Source organism: Phyllostomus discolor, chromosome 10, assembly GCF_004126475.2.
Source record: "Phyllostomus discolor isolate MPI-MPIP mPhyDis1 chromosome 10, mPhyDis1.pri.v3, whole genome shotgun sequence".
NCBI classification, from domain to species: Eukaryota; Metazoa; Chordata; class Mammalia; order Chiroptera; family Phyllostomidae; genus Phyllostomus; species Phyllostomus discolor.
In genome coordinates this window covers 83,345,282-83,363,609 of record NC_040912.2, presented here as the reverse complement: position 1 = coordinate 83,363,609, position 18,328 = coordinate 83,345,282, and the positions used below count along the sequence as shown (strand labels likewise).

General features: G+C 47.3%; 1 protein-coding gene across 1 annotated transcript in view; it reads left to right on the top strand.

Moving 5' to 3' along the window:
• Positions 1–2,800: 2,800 nt before the first annotated feature.
• ZC3HAV1 (zinc finger CCCH-type containing, antiviral 1) overlaps positions 2,801–18,328 on the top strand; it is a 57,839-nt gene continuing 42,311 nt past the window's right edge. The window contains 1 exon segment of the mRNA XM_028525872.2: positions 2,801–3,685. Within this exon segment, the coding sequence (XP_028381673.1) occupies positions 3,378–3,685 (308 nt within the window). The 5' untranslated portion in view covers positions 2,801–3,377.

Below are 18,328 nucleotides of genomic sequence, written 5' to 3'. Positions count from 1 at the left end.
TGGTAGCTGACGGCGGGGTGGTGGTATTAGGATGCACAGTGGTGGAAGTACATCAGGAAGCTCAGTCGTGGCCTTGCAACCAGTTGCCTTGGCACGGGCTACAGTTAATTACATGAACTTTCTTCTGCTGAGTTTCCTTTCAGGAAGAGCGGCCCGTCAGACCCCTGAAGATGTTTTCTGAATACGGAAGGAGAAATAGATGCTGGTGGTGCAACGTGTCACTCTTACCCCCAGTCGGCTGGGAAGCGTTACTCAACTCAGGGAGTGTATAGGTGATAGCCTCGAGCTTAAGCTGCTTCAGGATCCGCCCCAGTGTTTGGACTGAAGTCACGTACTTCTCCCCCGAAGCCCTCCCAGCTACAGGAGGAAGCAAGGCAGTGGCCCGAGGCTGGGCGCCTGTTTCCCGGCAGGCTGGCAGACTTGAGAGGTTTGCGTGGCAGTCTGACAGCCCCCACAGACCAATCAGTCTCTTCCCTTAACTTTTTCTGGTGTGACACCGCAGGAAACCGTCTGTCTTCTGTGCTCCTAACTCCATTATCTGTGTCTGCTTCCTGGAAAACCCAATCCGGGATGGCACAGATTTCAAGACTTCCCTAAATAGCCGCCTTTCCCCTCCCCACAATCCCTTAAATCATTTTTCATGGCTTCAAATGGAAGGGGATTTTGTGTTTCTATTCCCAACCTCTGTAGTCAAACTGTACTTTACCTTCTCAAATGCCTTATATACCAATCACAGCATTTAACCTGCTAATAAACAAAATTCAACCCAGTAAAATTGAAAGTCTAATTGGCTTTATTAAGCGATTCATAAAGCTGGCAAGATCCCATCTAGCAGCTAGAAGGGCCTCCAACGGGTTATATAGAATGGAAAGTTTTTATAGGCAGAAGGGTGAATTAGTAGCAAAAGAAATGACTATTTTTAGGCCATGACATCATCTTTTTTGGGGAGGAAGAAAAGGGCAGGGTTTTATCATGCAGATTGCCTCTTCTCCCTGGGGGCTGAGGGAGACGTGGAGAGGGCCCCCATAACAAACCCTGGCTGGGTATCTCAGTTGGTTAGAGCACTGGCCCGAAGCACCAAGTTTGTGGGTTTGATCCTCGGTCAAGGCACAGACAAGAATCAACCAATGAACGCATGAGAAGTGGAACAACAAAGTGATGTTTCTCTCTCTCAAATCAATCAATACATTATTAAAACAACAACAACAACAACAACAACAACAACAGATTTTACCTTACAGATTTTTTACCAAATTCTAGACTGGTCAATTAAGATTATATTTCTGGGAGAGGGTGAAAGTGGAGTGAAATCAGGTATTAAATCTAGATTTGGTTTCATAGGTTTTAGCACAAGTGATGCTATTTGGGACCTGATTCCATCACAATTAAATGTTTTTTCATGTCTTCCCAAACACAAGCTCTTTGAGGGCAGGGAGTATGTGTTAAACTTCTGCATGTTCAGAGTGACTGACTAATGTAAGGACTTACTTATTTTTATTTTTACCCTCACCCAAAGACATGCTTATTGATTTTAGGCACAGGGGAAGAGAAGGGAGAGAAAGAGAGCCTCTCATACACCCCTAACTGGGGACAGAATCGCAGCCTAGGCATGTGCCTTGACCGGGAATTGAAACTTTGACCTTTTGCTTTACAGGATGACATTCCAACCAAGTGCGCCACTCTGGCTAGGGCAAGATGCTATGTTGAATTTAATGGATTTGATCATGAAAGCCCTTTCTTGGGAGCCTATCAGACCACAGTTAAGGCCAAGTGGATCACAGGCAACTATAGAATAGCTGGAGGGAACATGTCAGACGTTCTTGTGTGGGCCTCAAGTTTGGCTGGTTTTCATACCAAAGTATTCTATTCCCGGGAGACAAAGTTCATCCACCACGAATGACTGACCTGAGGAGAATCCACAATCATCATTTTGTAGAATTTCTAATTCGACAACTGAGTTCTCCCAATCTAAAAAAAAAGTTTGTTTCCTTGGATCATATGATCCAATGACCCATTTATTTCACTTGGAGTGTTGCAGGGGAAACTTTCTCTTCTCCGAACCTGGGTCCAGCACTTGAGGGCCTGCAAGTTAACAGACAAATAGGTGAATAGGAGAAAAGACAAGATTTATTTACACCTGGATAAGGGTGGGGAGCTCCCAGTAATGGAAAACTGGAATAGCTAGAAGATTGTATCTCTCAATTTAACAAAAGGGGGTTTTTCAGGCTTCCATGGGAGAGTATGGAAGGTGCAACTGGGCTTATTGATGCTAATGGCAATGGGCAGGGTGTCTCCCCCTGGCAACTGACTTAGCTGTGAACTCCCTCGGAAGAGAGTCAAAGGTAGTTGTATTTTCAGGAGGCTCTGCTTTAGTCAGATCAAGAGAATTTCAGATAAAATTTCTTTTGTATCTTTTGTAGCGCAAAGGTTTTTACTTAATCTTTATACCAACTCCAGGGGACCCAGTGGGTCCCCACAGGGAAAAAGGTCTTGTCCAGAAAACTAAAGGAAGAAACCTATCTGGAATCTCGGGATATGTCTAAACATGCCCCTCTGTGGCTGCTTGCTGTAGAGAATTCAGGGATGCCTGGGGCACCAAGGTCAGCAATGTGCAGGCAGGCAGGCCGGCCAGGAAAGGTCAGGGAGAGGTTCTTTCAAAAGTTCAAGAGAAGGCAAAAGAGAGGGAGAGGAATAATCGCTTTTTTTTTTTTTTTTTTAAGAGCCTGGTGGTGTAGGAGAAAGGGCGCACTGGTTCTGGCTAGCCGGTCTTACGATCTGGTGGCAGTTGTAAACCGGTATGGGGAACCTCGTGTGGCATCCGGGATCCAGCCTGGTGGCTGTGCGTGCATACTCAATTTACTTCCTCCAACATGGAGTAAAGTTAATGATATTCACCTTAAGGCGGCTCCCAAACTCGCGTCATAAGTCACCCCGGCCGCCTTATAAAAACTGCTCCAGCGACCTGAGATCATTTTTAGTTTCTCTTCTTTCCGAAGAAGCCTCGCTCTGCCCAGCCGGGGACCTCACTCTCGCGGAGCCTAGAACCCAGAGGGAGGCGTAGGGCGGCGGCGGTGGCCGCCGTCGCGGTCGTCTGCCCATCGCCCGCGGGGTTCGCCTTTTTTCCTTTCGGTTGCTGTCGCGGTTGACTTTAGACCCGATACTCGATCGGGTCGGCGGCATCTGGCCTCTCGACCCACAGCCGAGCGGGAAACCGAAACTGCCGCGCTCCGCAGATCGCGGCGGGGAGCGCGCGCTCACGAACCCCGGGCGCGCCCAGCCAAAGCACCGCCCGCGCCCGCCTCCGCCCCCGGGGCTCCCGTAAGTTTCGATTCTAGCCGGAGCCGAGACGCGCGTCGCGGCCAGACCAGCGCAGCGCCATGGCGGACCCGTCGGTGTGCTCCTTCATCACAAAACTCCTGTGCGCCCACGGGGGCCGCATGGCCCTGGCCGCGCTGCTCGAAGAGATTAAACTCTCCGAGGCGCAGCTCTGCGAGGTGCTGGAGGCGGCCGGGCCCAACCACTTCTTGGTGTTGGAGACCGGCGACAGGGCCGGGGTCACCCGGTCCGTGGTGGCCACTACCTTAGCCCGCGTCTGCCGTCGCAAGTACTGCCCGAAAGGCTGCGAAAACCTGCACCTCTGCAAACTCAATCTGCTGGGCCGGTGCCACTATTCGCAGTCGGAGCGGTAAGTGCGCTGCGAGGGAGGGGCGGCTTCCCGGGTCCCGGGCTGGGAAGACTGTCGGGGCTGCTGTCCGAGAGGGGCGCGCCCTCGGGGGAGGGGGGCCCTTGCACCCCACAGCCTCTTCCTCCAGCGCCTCACTTGTGTGCGGAGAGCCCTTCCTCCAGCGCCCCTAGACTTTTCTCTCAAACACAGCTCATGTGATGCTGCCTCCGGGAAGACTACCTTTAACTCCCCGCCCTCTTAATAAGGTACTTTGGGGCCCGCCCGGGCGAGAGAACTTGGAGGCAGATTTGGGAACGAAGGAGAATGCCTCCACTCCCTGGGATCTTTAGTGTTTACCTCTTGGCTACCTCCGTTCCTAGGCGCGTTCCCACACTCCCACCGCGCTGCGCACCTAGATCCATCTCCATTTCCCTCTTGTCCCTTTTCTGATACCTGATGCTGGTCCGCACCGTCCGTTCGGGGTTATTACCAATGATGTGTTTTCTCCCAGCATTCTTTCCTGGTGGCCTCTCCGCGGGGGCCCAAGCCACCGCCTGCCCGTTCTTGGGACCACTTTGAAATAGTGTGGCTTACGTCTCAGGCAGCTATTTCTGGGTTTCCACTTGTTCTTTATTGCCTCCTCAATATAGATGTGCCTCAAGGTTGGGGTTGCATCTGTTGGCCTGTCTACGAAGTCTCTCCCTAAGAGCTCACATCTTGGGGTGAAGGGGTTACATCTACAGAGATGCCTGCTTTGTGTACTTCCGTTGCCCAGGCCTTTGGCTGAATCTGGGTTCTCGGTCTTCCGGTGTCAGGAGCATGTTAAATTCACCATCTTGCCGCCTGGGCAGGATCTCTGACGCCCCCGCCAACCCCTTCTCCATCCTTCACAATGCCTTAATCACCAAGTCCTTTTATTGAAGTCCCCCATCCTTTTCCTGCTTGGGTCCTGCTACCCATCTCCCTTCTGAAGGAATGCCTTGTCGAGTTAGTATACGACTGTCTCTGACGGTAGTCTTTCTCCCATCTTTTCTCTCCCTGGGTAGTTCTGCTCACTTATTTTTCTTAATATAGGACTTTTCACATTTTGCCCTCCTCAAAAACTTTAAGTGGCATCCTAGTGTCCAAAATGATGGTCATCAAAGCTCTGATCATGCACTTGTTGGTGGAAAACTTTAGATTACTCACCCCCACTAATGAGTAATAAAATATGTAAAGGTCATGTTTTAAATGGATAATGTATTATTTTAAAAATTACTTGTTTAGGGCAAACCTAAAAAACGTTAAAGTGCTTGAATATGCTTTGTTATTGAAAAATATTTCTTGAATATGTTGCGAGGCACCAGTTGGGAAGTATGTCTGGCTTTTGGGAAGTTCCGGATACAGAGGGAGAAGCTAAGTCACAGCCTCGGATGACATCAGGAAGGAAGACAGGAGGGAAGGGGGGAGGACAGAAAGAAGAGGAAGGAACATTCTAGCATTCTGCCAGAGAAAGGGTTGGAAGGCTTTGTTACCTCTTCTGTTCTGTTGTGAAATCGTTTTCACTGACTAGCTTTGGCTTTTAACCTAATTAAGTTTTAAATACAGATGCTGCTTTTATTCATTTTTTTTTACTATGGCTATTTTAAAGTAGCGAAAAAAGAATGATGGACCCCACATACACGTCACTTTGCTTCGCCAGTTTTGAAAATATGGACAATTTTGTTTCATTTATTCCCTCCTCTCCATCTTTGTCCCCATCTGCAATGTTTCTTTGCTTCATAAGTACTTTAGTGTCTATGAAGCGTAAGGACTCTGTTTCATTAACGTAATCATGGTACAGTGATCACATTTTTTACAATTACAATCTCAGTTTCATTGAATTTCCAGTTGGTTTGAATTTTCCTGATTGTTTTATAATCCGACTTACCTTTTCAGGAAAAAAACCTATACAGACATAATCCATAATTGTTTCAATATATTACATATCCAATAGCTTTAGAAACTTTGTTTTGATTTCTTATACATAAGCTTCTAGAAATTTTAGTTTTTTGTCTTAGGAATTTTAGAAACTTGAGGTTTTAGTTTTATGAACGTTATTATTTATTTTGGTCTGGTTTGCAATATCAAAACCATTTTAAGCTTATAATGTAGGTTGCTAACCTACGCTTTTCTATATTTTAAAAGAATGTATATAGTATAGGGATAATTTGGTCAGCGAAAGTTTGGATGGATCCTTTGGGGAATTCATTCAAGTCTACTTTTATTTTAGAAGTGATAAATTTTTATTCCTTACGTTTATTGGTTGCCATATTTTTATTAACTTTTATTTACTTTGCATCGCTTTTGAATTTGGGAATTACGAATTTTCAATCCACTAATGTGCATTGTGTCCTCAAAATAATGAAGAATTTTTTTGGCTCGAAGCCTGGAAAATAAATAATGTGTTTTTTTTTTCCCCAAGTATGTTTTAAAAATGTTCTCACCTTCCTAGAAACTTGTAAAACCTTATCTTCTAAAACTTGAAGTGTGGGCGTCTAAGAACTTTTTTTGTGGATTACAGGTAAATGGGATCTGTTGACCACTTGGTACCCACCTTGAGATTACCATTCAGTCTGGTAAACTGTTCTGTTTGAGGACAGTTTGCACTTGGCTGGATTTACAAAATTGCCTTTGTAGTGCTGTCACGCATAAATGGGATCTTTCAGATTCTGTAGTTCCCATCTTTTCTCTTACATTGAGTTTAGCCACACCTTTTAGTCAACACCAGGGCTTGCTTTGTTGTTGGATAATTGTTTGTTTTGGTGCATCAGTTTGGTTGTTTCTGATCGCTTTGCTGAAATAGAGGCCCACGGGTGGAGTTCTAATCCCAGTTCTGACACACGCAATACCCATCACTGAATCAATAACTGTGTACACCAAGCGCTCTGATAAGCACTTAGAGAAAGGATCTGAGTTAGTCTTGACCATGATTCTTGAGGTGCAGGTGTTGCAAGCCCCATCTTAATGTAAGGAAACTCAGGCCCAGAGCTGTTGAGAAATTTACTGAAGGCCACATCACAGGTAGCTGGCAGAGTTGGTGTTGAACCTAGATCTGCCTAACTTCTTAATGAGCTACTTATGTGGTCAAATGGCCGTGTGAAGTGTAATCTTTCATGAATTCAAGTTATTTTTTTTGCAAGCGTGATCTCTGCTTAAAGCAGGTTGTCTGTGTGTCTTCGACCAGCTTCGTGGTTTCTGCTAACATGGCTGTTTCCTCTGTGTTCTTTCCTGTTTGTGTGCCTTTCCCCTGTGGTTCACTGAAGCTCTGGGTGGGGGTGGGTCAGTGGGGAGAGGATTCGTTGACTCTTTCATAAACTGACCCCCCCAACCCCCCCAAAGTGCAAAGAATAATATAACCAGCAATGGAGTATATCTATTCTGAGTATATAACGCAACAAGTTATATTAATGTAATAAGCTCATAACTCACCTTTCCAGAAATAAGCAGTGTTTACATTTTTCATTTCTGTTTCTTACTTTCTAAAGTAAAGTGGAGAGCCATAATGGGCCTGAGGTTATTATTTTTTTCTCTTCCCTGGTCTTAACTCCCCTTTCTTCCCAGAAGCAACCTCAGTCATGATTTGGGTGTGTATCCTGCCTTTCTGTAATTTTATAATTTCCTCACTTACATGTATATTATATCCATATGCAAAACGCAGTACTGTTTTTTTTTTAAAGATTTTATTTATTTATATTTTCTAGAGAGGGAAGGGAGGGAGAAACAGAGAGAGAGAAACATCAATGTGCGGTTGCTGGGGGCCATGGCCTGCAACCCAGGCATGTGCCCTGACTGGGAATCAAACCTGCGACACTTTGGTTCGCAGCCCGCGCTCAATCCACTGAGCTATGCCAGCCAGGGCTGCAGTACTGTTTTACATATTTTAGAATTTTCACTCAATGTTAGGTTTTTGGACATCTTATTCATGTTGTCACCAGAGTCTAATTATTAACTTTTAACAGCTGTGTAGTATTTCATCATATGATTTTTTTTTTTTTTACCATGATTCAGTACCTGTTCCTCCAATAACGAGCATTTGGGGTATTTCCAAGTTTTTGCTCCAACCAACTGTGCCGCCAAGAGTACACCCATCACTTGGTGCTCCTGGCAAGAACCTCTCGGGGCGTGCCATTAGGAAATGAAATTGCTGAGTCGGGTGGTTGCACAGCTCCAACTTTTCCAGATTAGAACAAGTTGCTATTAACGGTGGTTGTGCCAATTTCTACTTTCATGTTTGAGAGTCCCAGGGTCCCCCATTTTTTGGCCAACAAGCACTTGATATCATCAGACTTCTCTGATTTATGCCAATCTGAAGAGTATAAAATGGTATCTTTTTTTTCGTTTTAAAGACTTTATTTATTTTTAGAGAGAGGAGGAGGGAGAATGACAGGGAGAGAAACATGAGTGTGCCAGAGAAACATTAGTTGGTTGCCTCTCACGCACCCTCAGTGGGGGACCTGGCCCGAAACCCAGGCATGTGCCCTGACCGGGAATTGAACCAGTGACTTTTTGGTTCTTAGGTCGGCACTCAATCCACTGAGCCACACCAGCCAGGACCCTACCCCTTTTTTGATGGTGAGAACGCTTAAGATCAATTCCCTCATTCAATTTCAAGTGTACATCATTATTAACTGTAGTCACCATCCTGCACCTTAGATCTTCAAACCTCATCCACGTATAACAAAGTTTGTACCAACGTCCTTTCACCAACATCCCTCCCCCCATCCCTGGCAAGGCTCCTCTCTTCTGTGAGTTTGGCTTTTTGTTAGACTCCGTGTTTAAGGGAGATGATGTAGTATTTGTCTTTCTGTAACTGGCTTATTTCACTTAGCATAATGTCTTCAGGTTCATACATGTTGCCACTAATGGCAGCATTTTCTTTTTGTGGCTGCATACTATTCCATTCTATACATATATATATATACCACATTTTCTTGATCCTTTCATCTGTCGACGGGCACTTCGGCAGTTTCCACGTGCTGGGTACGGTGGATAATGCTGCAGTGAGCGCGGGACTGCGGACACCTCTCGGAGATAATGATTTCATTTCCTGTAGGAATATACCCGGAAGTGGGATTGCGGATCATAGGGTGTTTCATGTTTTAATTTTTTTATCCTCTCCTGAAGACGTGCTTGCTGATTTTGGAGAAAGGCGAAGGGCGTGAGAGAGAGAAGGAGCGAAACATTGATGTGAGAGAGAAGCATTTTATCAGTTGCCTCTGTACATGCCCCGGCCAGGGATTACAACATAAACAGGTGCCCTGATCTAGAATTGAGCCCGTGATCTTGGAATTCCCAAGGCTACTTCTGGAGCCCCTATGGACCTCTTCCCCAGGTCTTCGTACACGTGGAAGGAATTTGGCTGGCATGTCCATTGCCTCTGTGTGGTGACGTGAGCAGTGTGTCACCTGGGTTGGGAAGAAAACTGGAGGGCTGGAGCTGGGGGCCTGGGCGGAATGTTTGTCATGCTGGTATGTCCTACCGTAGAACTCTGAGGAGTCTGGGAATTCTAAATTCCAACTCGGCCTTCCAGGTCCTCATGGAAGCCTGTCTGTCAAGATAGGAAGAGAGACCCCTGAGTGGTGTGGCTCAGTTGGGTGGGTGTCGTCCAGCAAAGTCAAAGGTTGCCGGTTTGATCCCCAGTCAGGGCACATTTGGGTTGGGTCCCCTGTCGGGGCGTGTATGAGAGGCAACCAATGGATGTTTTTCTTTCACATCGATATTTCTTTCCTTCTCTTTCTCCCTCCCTTCCCTTCTCTCTAAAAATAAATGAAATCTTTTAATGAAAAAAATAAGAGAGAACGTATGGTATTGGACCATTTCTTAGCTTGATTAATTAAAGTATTTAGATACTTGGTGCATGGATTTCTATTTTCTCTTGCCCCAGCTCCACGGCTTTTGGGAGAGGGACTGCTGTGGTGCCTTCCCACGTGTGGCTTTCCTTTGTAGGAATACACACAGTTTACGTATCAATTTTCACATTATTAAAGTACAGATCGTTTTCAGTTGTTTTACTGTAACAAACCATGATGCGTCGAACATTTAAGTCATGATGCTTGTTTTTAAAGTTTGTCTTGGCTTGGTGTTTAATTTTTAGTTGTTGCTTATTTGCATTTGTTTTTTTTTTTGGCATCTTAGCGCTCTGTTTGTCTGTAATAACTTTTCTTATTTTTATTTCTTACCATTGTAGAGTGTGTACAGTTCAGTGGCACTGAGCACATTCGTGGTGTTGTGCAACCCTCACCGTTGCCTCGTTGCAGAACATTTCCCTCTCCCCAGAAAGAAGGCCCTCCCCATCAGCAGGCCCCCCTCATCCCCCTCCCCAGCCCATGGTAACCTCTGATGACGTCTGCCTGTGGTTGGCCTATTCTGGACATTTCCTGTAAATGGAGTCATACAAAGTGTATTGCATTGTGTTGGGCTTCTGTCACTTAGCGTAGTGTTTTCCGGGTTTGCCTTTTACTTTAGCACGTCATGCATTGTTTAGGTGGGTGTGTTTACCCAGAAGGTGTCTGTCTTCCTGGGAGTTCCTTCTGTTACGAACTATGCTCTGTCCTTGGGGTCGTGTTGTTAGGGCGATGGCCTTGGAGACAGGCTGTTTTCTGAGACATCAAAGCGCAAAGACGCGTGTACCCCATAAGACCCATTTGGAACTTTTTGTTCTCTTTTTAGATTTGCTTTCACTTTTATTTTGATTTGATCGAATTCGACTCATTTTCTGTAGCTTTCTGTAGACATTGATCCTAAGAAACCACGTCATTAGAAGTGATACTGTGAATCATGATAAAATCTTAGTGACAAATAAGCATCCGACTTTTTACGTAATATAGAGACAGCAAGATTAAATATTTAAAATGAGGGTGGATTTGTTTTCCTTCTGTAAAAGGGTTCCAGTTTGCTTACTGCTTCTGACCACAGTTCTGTCCAGACAGGTATCTGTGACCTTTCCCTATAGGCTATTTTGAAATTGCCATGGCCCCAGGATGAGGATGGAAAAGGAGTAAAAGAATCTGGAAGCACTTAGGATTTCAGGTCCAGTGAGAAGTCAGTTTAACCAAGTTGGAGCAGGGGAGCTGAACTCTGGGAGGAGAGAGTAGAGCCCCGTTTTATGATCCTTTAACACTTACCCATTGAGGAGCGATTTCAGTACATTTCAGACCAACTGGGAGGTCATCTAGCAAGTAATTTCCAAACATTTTGATTCCTTGTCTGTCAGTAGTGAAAATTTTTTTAAAAGATTTTATTTTTGTTTACTTTTAGACAGAGGGGAAGGGAGGGCAAAAGAGAGGGAGAGAAACAGTGATCGGTTGCCTCTTGTCCACACCTCCACCGAGGATCAAACCTACAACCCATGCATGTGCCCTGACCAGGAATCGAACTGGTGACCTTTCGGTGTACGGGATGGTGCCCGACCAACTGAGCTATACCGTCCAGGACTAACAGAGGAAATTTTGATCGTGAACTCTGATTATGTGAATACTTATTTAATAATGTAATGTATATAACTTTTAATTTGTATATTAAATATTTGATAATGCTTTTACCTTTAAAAATAACTTCAAAATCAACCTGACTGAGGTGTGATTTACACAATAAAATGTGCCCACGTACAGTTGAAGAGTCTCCACAAATGGTGGATATACCATGTACGCACCACCATCAAGATAAAGAAAATTTCTATCCATCCGACAGGCTCTCTTGGGCCCCTTCTAAATTAATCAGTTAGTTCCCTCCACTGCTGTCAATTCGGACAATGACTTTTTTACTCTTTTAAGCAGAAAATAAATATAAAGAGTTGCAACATTTTCCCCCACACGCTGGCTGGCGGAGCAACCAGTGGGTGGCCCCCAGCGCTGAAGCAGTACTTCCTGGTTCGTGGCTGTGTATCGGCATCACCTGGGGGCAACTTAGGAAAATGCGGATTCCCAAGTCACGGGTCAGACCTCCTGGTGCAGCAGGAGTTGGGTGGGGCCCGGAGTCTGTGTTTTAACCATCCACCTAAGGATTCCTTCGCAGAGGCTCAGGGCCCACCCTTTTAGAAACAGCATGTGAGGAGCAGCACCCCCTGGCAGAGGGCAGAGGCATGGCTTGGAGGAATAAGAGAGAAATGGATTCTTTAGTGCAGAGTGAACAGAGGTGAAAGAAGAACTGTTTTCTCCAAGGTTAGGGCGACCTATTCGTTACTTATATGTAATAGAATCGCAAGGTATATAGAAAACTGTGGACATACCAGTCACCCCATCAAAAATATTTCTTGTGTGGCCCATGGGCCCTGAATCCCAGCCTGCTGGTGAGCCCCAGCTCCAGAGGGTCTTCCTGGACCCAGGAGCAGACCCTGGTGGCCCTGGAGGCTTCTCGGGGATGTGATTCTGCATTTTGAGAGAAGGGGCTTCAGGCTGGAGGGGATGAAGGTGCTTCAGGTCTGGTCTGCACCTCAAGAGCCCTGATAGGACACCATGACTCAGCTGCGACTGCCTCAGGCAGCAGTCGAGGAGACGTCAGCTTCCGCGTCTGTAGGAATGTCATCCCCTCCGGGGCCCAGAGGGAGATCCAGCTGTGGTTGCAGAGCGCTGAGCTGTGGACCGGGCAGACGTAGGCCACTGTGGTGGCTTCTACCCCGCCTGAGCCTCGAGCGGCCCTTGGCTGCCCCAGCATCCACCTGGGACCAACTGCTTCTGTCCATAAGAACTTGAGCCCACCCTGTGGCTGCCCACCTTTCCCAGACCACCTCCCTGTTCACCTACCGCCCCAGCCCAGAGCAGCCGAGCCAGCTTTATGTGCCTTTTGGTGTTCTCGGCCAGCGAGAGATCGGACCGAATTTTCTGTACCGAAATTCCAGACCACCTTTGGGATGTCTCCCAAAGTGGATAATTTTACCTCCCCTAGCCCTACACCAAAGCGGAGACATTAAAATTTGTTGTGCTGCGCCAAAAAAAAAAAAAGAAAGAAAAAAAGAAAGAGAAATATTTCTTGAGTACAAACAGGAAACTATTCCAGAAGCTTTTGCCCCTTCCTTTCTCACTAAGGAATCCTCGAACACTGTTATTTTAATGTTCTTCTTAACTTCCAAGGGGATCTGTGGTGGGAAGTTTGGCCCGGGGCGATGGGGCACGTGTGAGGAGGGGAGCCCTGTCTGTCCTGCTTTATCCAATCATCCAGGTTTGGGCAGTGCCGCCACCATCCCCTGCTCTTCACTCGTCTCGCTTCTTACGTTTTTTTCTCTGTCCTGATGCGGATAGCTCCAAAACTTTTGCTGCTTATTAGAGTCACTTGGAAAACACTCATGTGCGGCTCCCACTCCCTAGACATTCTGATCGAATGGGTAAGAGGTATGTATGTATGACTTGGGCCTTGGGATTTCCCTTAAGTCCCTAGGTGGTTCCCGTGAGCAGCAAAGTTAGGGAACTACTAATTTAGGGGACTGGAGAAACAAGTGAAGACGGAGGAGTGACAGACGCAGTGACAGACGATTGTTGGGTGGCATCAGCGCTGCCACCTTGGTACCATGCGAGAGTGTGCAGTGCCTGGAGAAGGCACCCACCTCTCCCATCCTCGGTGGGCCTGTCCCCCTCCCCTCTGCTGCCCCGAGCCTTGCAGCCTCCCAGCTGCATTCTTGTCTGCAGGTGGCCTCCAGCTGCCAGCAGCTCGAGCAGGTCTGCACCCTGCGCTCTCCATGTTGCGGCAGTCAGCTGCGTTCTCTGCACCTGGTGTGTTCCTGGTGCTACAGTTGTGGTTACGGCAGGCCCAGTTCTTCAACTCCAGCCTCCCCCCTCCCCCTCGCCACCGGTCTTCTTCCCCTGCTCCTGTGCTCTCTCCCGGCCTGCTCTGGTCTCCCGCCTTACTACGGATTCCAGATTCATGGAACCAACCCTGCCTGTAGTAACGTGGCAATTTAATCTTGAACATCAGAAGTACAAAGACGGAGACCGGGAACATCACGGCTTTGAAATAAATACTCCATTAGGATTTTTCGCTGATGATATTTGATTCTTTTTTTTTTAAAGATTTTATTTATTTATTTTTAGAGAGGGAAGGGGGGGGGAGAGAGAGAGAGAGAGAGAGAGAGAGAGAGAGAGAAACATCAGTGTGTTATGGCCTGCAACCCAGGCATGTACCCTGGCTGGGAATCGAACCTGGGACACTTTGGTTCCCAGCCCGCGCTCAATCCTCTGAGCTATGCCAGCCAGGGACGACATTTGATTCTTTAGACCAGCGGTCTCTCTGATTTCAGTTTTCACACATCCTGGTTCCTTTCTCACCTGACTTACGTCATGATGAGCTGTTTCCTGTTTTCTGTGCAGATTAGCTGCCTCTTTGTTTTTGTCAACCCCCTCCCCCTCAGTATGGTCCTGGGAAGCAAAGTGTGGAGAGAGAGAGAAGGGAAGGGGTACTCTGACACAAATTATTGTCAAAAAACAAGGCTTTCCCTTCGGTTATTGTCTTTTTCCTGTTTCCTGTCGGTCTGGCTGGGCAGAGGGGGTGGTGCTGTGTTGACCGCTGTGTTGGCCGGCCTGCGAAGTGCAGCAGCTCAGAGGTGACGGCTGGTTCAGGAACCCAACCTAGAGTCTAATCCTACGAGTGCACAGCCCAGTCACCTTGGGTCCCTCTGGTTGAGCCATGCCGGTCTCTGCAAGTGTGACCCAGGCTTAGGTGGTTCTAAATACTCCTGTCAGTAGAAGAAACCTTCAAACCTGTGGGGAATTTTTGAATTTATTGGAGCCAAGCTGATGGCAGTGGCTGGGAAGCAAAATCGCAAAAGACTGAGAAAAATGCTCCAGAAAATGGCAGTTTTTCGGCTAATTTCATACATTACAATCAAAAGAGGAGGCAGAAGGGGCTACATGAAATCTATTGGTGATAGATTAGGGAGGGGAGTGAAAGCAAAGCGGGGAACTCTGGGATTGGATGAAAACTCCAACAGACACATGTTTGCAGGGGTGGGCGTAGCAGAATTAACAGTTAACAATGACCATGATGATGATAATAACTGAGAGGATGATTTGTGTCTCAGCTCTGGTGTGGTGGTTGTACTTTGAGGGACCTGGAAAAAGGAAATTTATTTTGATATTGCAAAGGTATGTTACCAGGCATTGTAGGGCCCCCCCCCCCAAAAAAAACCCAAACCCAAAACAAAACAAACAAACAAACAAAAAAACACCGACAGGCTCAGTTAAGGTCAAGATTGACCTTTGTTAGGGAAAAAAAACACCCAGGGACATGACCACCCACTGTGACTCATCTTTTGTTAGGAAGTTGTAACTTCAGGCGGTCCACTGTGGTTACTTTAGGTCTCTGAGTCTGTGAGGCTGCCACGCAGGCCTCCGGGAGCTCGTCAGTTTCAGTACGTGGCCAGGTTTTGGTACACACTCTCCCGTTGATTACTAGTTGTAGCCAGGGATGACAACCGCCCCCAGCTGAGGCCCCGTCCTAGGGGGGGAGGATGTATTGCCAGAGTTAGAATAACATTTTGTTCTTGTGGCTGGGAGAGCCAAGGGAAAAGGTCATTCGTGTTTAAGCTTCTGGCCTGAGATTCCTGCGAGAGAGACAAGTCTGCCTCTTCCAAGGCTGTCTTTGTTGTTTTTAAAAGCTATCTTCTATCCCAGCTCCTGCTGTCTGGACTGGAGTTTATCGGCTCTGAGTGCAGGCAGTATATTCTGCAAACGCTTCTTTTTCCCTGGACAGTTAGTTCCCAGTGGCTCGTAGGTGAGCTGTTGACTGTTGCAGAAGGTGGGAGGTCCCATGGCCACAAGCCAACATTCTGCGGTGCTGTTGTGCTTTGTTGGAGAAGGGAAACCTTGAACCTAGTACTTAAATGGACCCGCAGCCTCAGCACGTCCCAGGAGCTGGTTAGAAATGCAGATTCCCAGCCCCTCCTGCCCCCCCCCCCCCCCCCCCCCGGTGTTGACTGATCAGAAACTGGAGGGGGTGCCTAGCAATCTGTGTTCTGACAAACCCTCTAGAGGATTCTGATGTGGACAAAAGTTTGGGACGCACCTGCCAGGTTTGGGGTGCAGCCTGGGAATTTGCATTTCCGACAGCCTCCCAGGCGATGCCCACCCAGGGGCCTCCCTTTGAGAGCCAGTGGCTTAGAGAAGCCCAAGTAGCCCCGGGAGAATGTCACACCATTTCTTGGCCTAAGTCTCCTAGCCAGTACTAGGGGGCTGGGGCTGGGGCTGGGGCTGGGGCTGGGGCTGGGACAGGGACAAAGTGATCGGAAGAAAGTGGAAAGGAAGCTTCTGCCACCTTAAACCCAGACACGGAGGCGTCAGCTCATCGCCAGCCACAAGGAGGAGTGTCCACCGAGTTCGGTGTCCCCACGACACTGTTTACATGGTTTGCACGCATCCTCTCCCCTTGGACTCTGCTCTCGGTGTTCCCTTTAGTCCAGGGGAACAATGGTTTAAATAATCCAGAATGGCTTTTTTTTTCCCCTTTCTTTTCTGATTTGGAAAAGTTTCAGATGTCTGTTTCTGTTTTTCCAGATTCGTTTTTTTCTTTGCGTTTTGAAACCTGGGTTCAGTTATCAGATCTTCCTTTTATTTGAATCATCTTTGAATTCTCGTTTGCTCCAGCCTCGGTTTCCCAAAGTGAAAAGTGAACTGCTACCTCACAGGATGACTGTGACGACTAAATTAAATGACAGACGCCAAGTTCCTGTCCCTTAGTGAATGCGTAATAAATGTTAGTTTCTGTACCTCTGGTCTTCTCCCAAATAGGTGAGCACAAACTGCACCCCCCACTCCTGGCTGATCAATATGCTGAAATTAGGGCAAAGATAAAGCTGCTGAGAAGTTGGGAGAAGTCTAAGGAATGTGGGGAAACGGAGCAGGCCCCCCCACGGAGGGGGGCTGCAGGTCAGAAACCACGGGAGATACAGATGTTGCGGACTGAGGCAGGGTTCAAGGTGTGAGTGTTGCAGAACCTAGAGGAGCCAGCAGCTCGGAGAGGGGAAATGAGAAGTGAAACTGGGCCCTCAGCTGGGCAGCAGCGAGGCCCCAGCCAGTGCGGCGCGTCCCTCGGGGTGGGGCGGGGAGGGGGAGCCTCCTCCTTTGCGTTCAGGCAGAGGGACCCTCGTTAGGCTGCCTGACCGGCCGCCTTTGGTTATTCAGAGGAAATGTTGACTTCAGGGACCTTGGAAATGCCCCGCTCTTCAGTTAGGACAGGGCAGACACAGGTGTGACCAGAGCTACATCTCTCTGGGACCTGGAGAGGGCTGGGTCCTCTTCCGTGACCCTCATTTGGCCACAGGAGAGGTGCCATACGTAGCCTTGGCTCTCCTAGCTGTAGGTTCGCTTCAGATCCCCGCTCCCATGGGGTCGGGGGAGCGATAAGGTGGAGTCCTAGCCCAGCTGCTGAGGGCTCCGGGGGTGAGGCTGCTGGGGGGAGCAGCTATCTGGAAGCGCAGAACCCGAAAGCCAGCAGACACAGACGTCAGCCTTATCAGGGAGTGCCAGGAACACGAAAAGCTGGGGCCGCGGGAGAGAACGGCTGGGACAAAGCTGTTGGCAGAGCCTGACCGGCTGCCCTTGACCCGGCTGCCCTTGACCCTGCGGGGAGCAGGGTACGGGGAGCAGGGTACGTGGGAGGCCTGGTCAGGTTTCAAGGTGGCGGATTCTGTGTTTTTTTTCTCCGGAGGCTCCGCAGCTGGATCTGAAGGCAGTTCCGGGGGCGGGGCCTCAGAAATGCCTTCCACACAGCCAGCAGCGTGTGAATAAATGACTTTTAAAAGGTTAATATTTAGATGTTTACATTTAAAAACAAATGATCAATTTTGGTGAGATAATTTCGCAAAGTCAGTTGCATTTCCCTTTGCTACTAACAACTAGAAAGCAATACTGGTAACGTATAAAGGTTTGATATTTAGATGAAAGAACTATGAAAAGAAAGATTTTAATTCTCAATAACGAAAATGGAACAAGATAAAGGGAGAGATTTATTTAAGTGCAAATTAAAAATACAAGTACTTCATACCTACTGAAGAAGCAAAATAATAAAACTCAACATTAATGTGCTTGTAGGGGAGTAATCACACTCTCACATGGGTGTGTTTTCTGGAGAAACACAGGCTGCCGAGAAAATAATCGTGCCCTTTGGGGAGAACGCCCAGGAAGAGCGGACAGAGAGAAAGGTTATTTGTACAAAGGTAGTTGTAGCCACACTGTTTGTATAGTGAAAATCTGGCTGCCACCTGACCATTTGATAGTCATTGTGCAAAGTAGAAAATACGAATATTTCATCATACGAATAACTTAAAATCATAAATCTGAGGACTTTGGCGATACTTTAGATGGCGTATGTCTGTTAAAATGTGGAATGAGTGTGTTATGCGGACACTGACAACTCTCAATCTGTGTTTGTCTGATGAAGACATCAGTGCTCTCTGGACTTCTCAGTGATCTAAATCAGTGACTCTTGGCCCCGGCTGGTGTGGCTCAGTGGATGGAGTGCTGGCCTGTGAACCAAAGGGTTGCTGGTTCAATTCCCAATCAGGGCACATGCCTAGGTCGTGGGCCTGGTCTCCGTAGGGGTCATGCGAGACACAACCACACACTGATGTTTCTCTCCCTCTCTCCTTCCTTTCTCCTCTCTCTAAACATAAATAAACAATATTTTTAAAAATAAGTAAAATATTTTAAATCAGTGCCT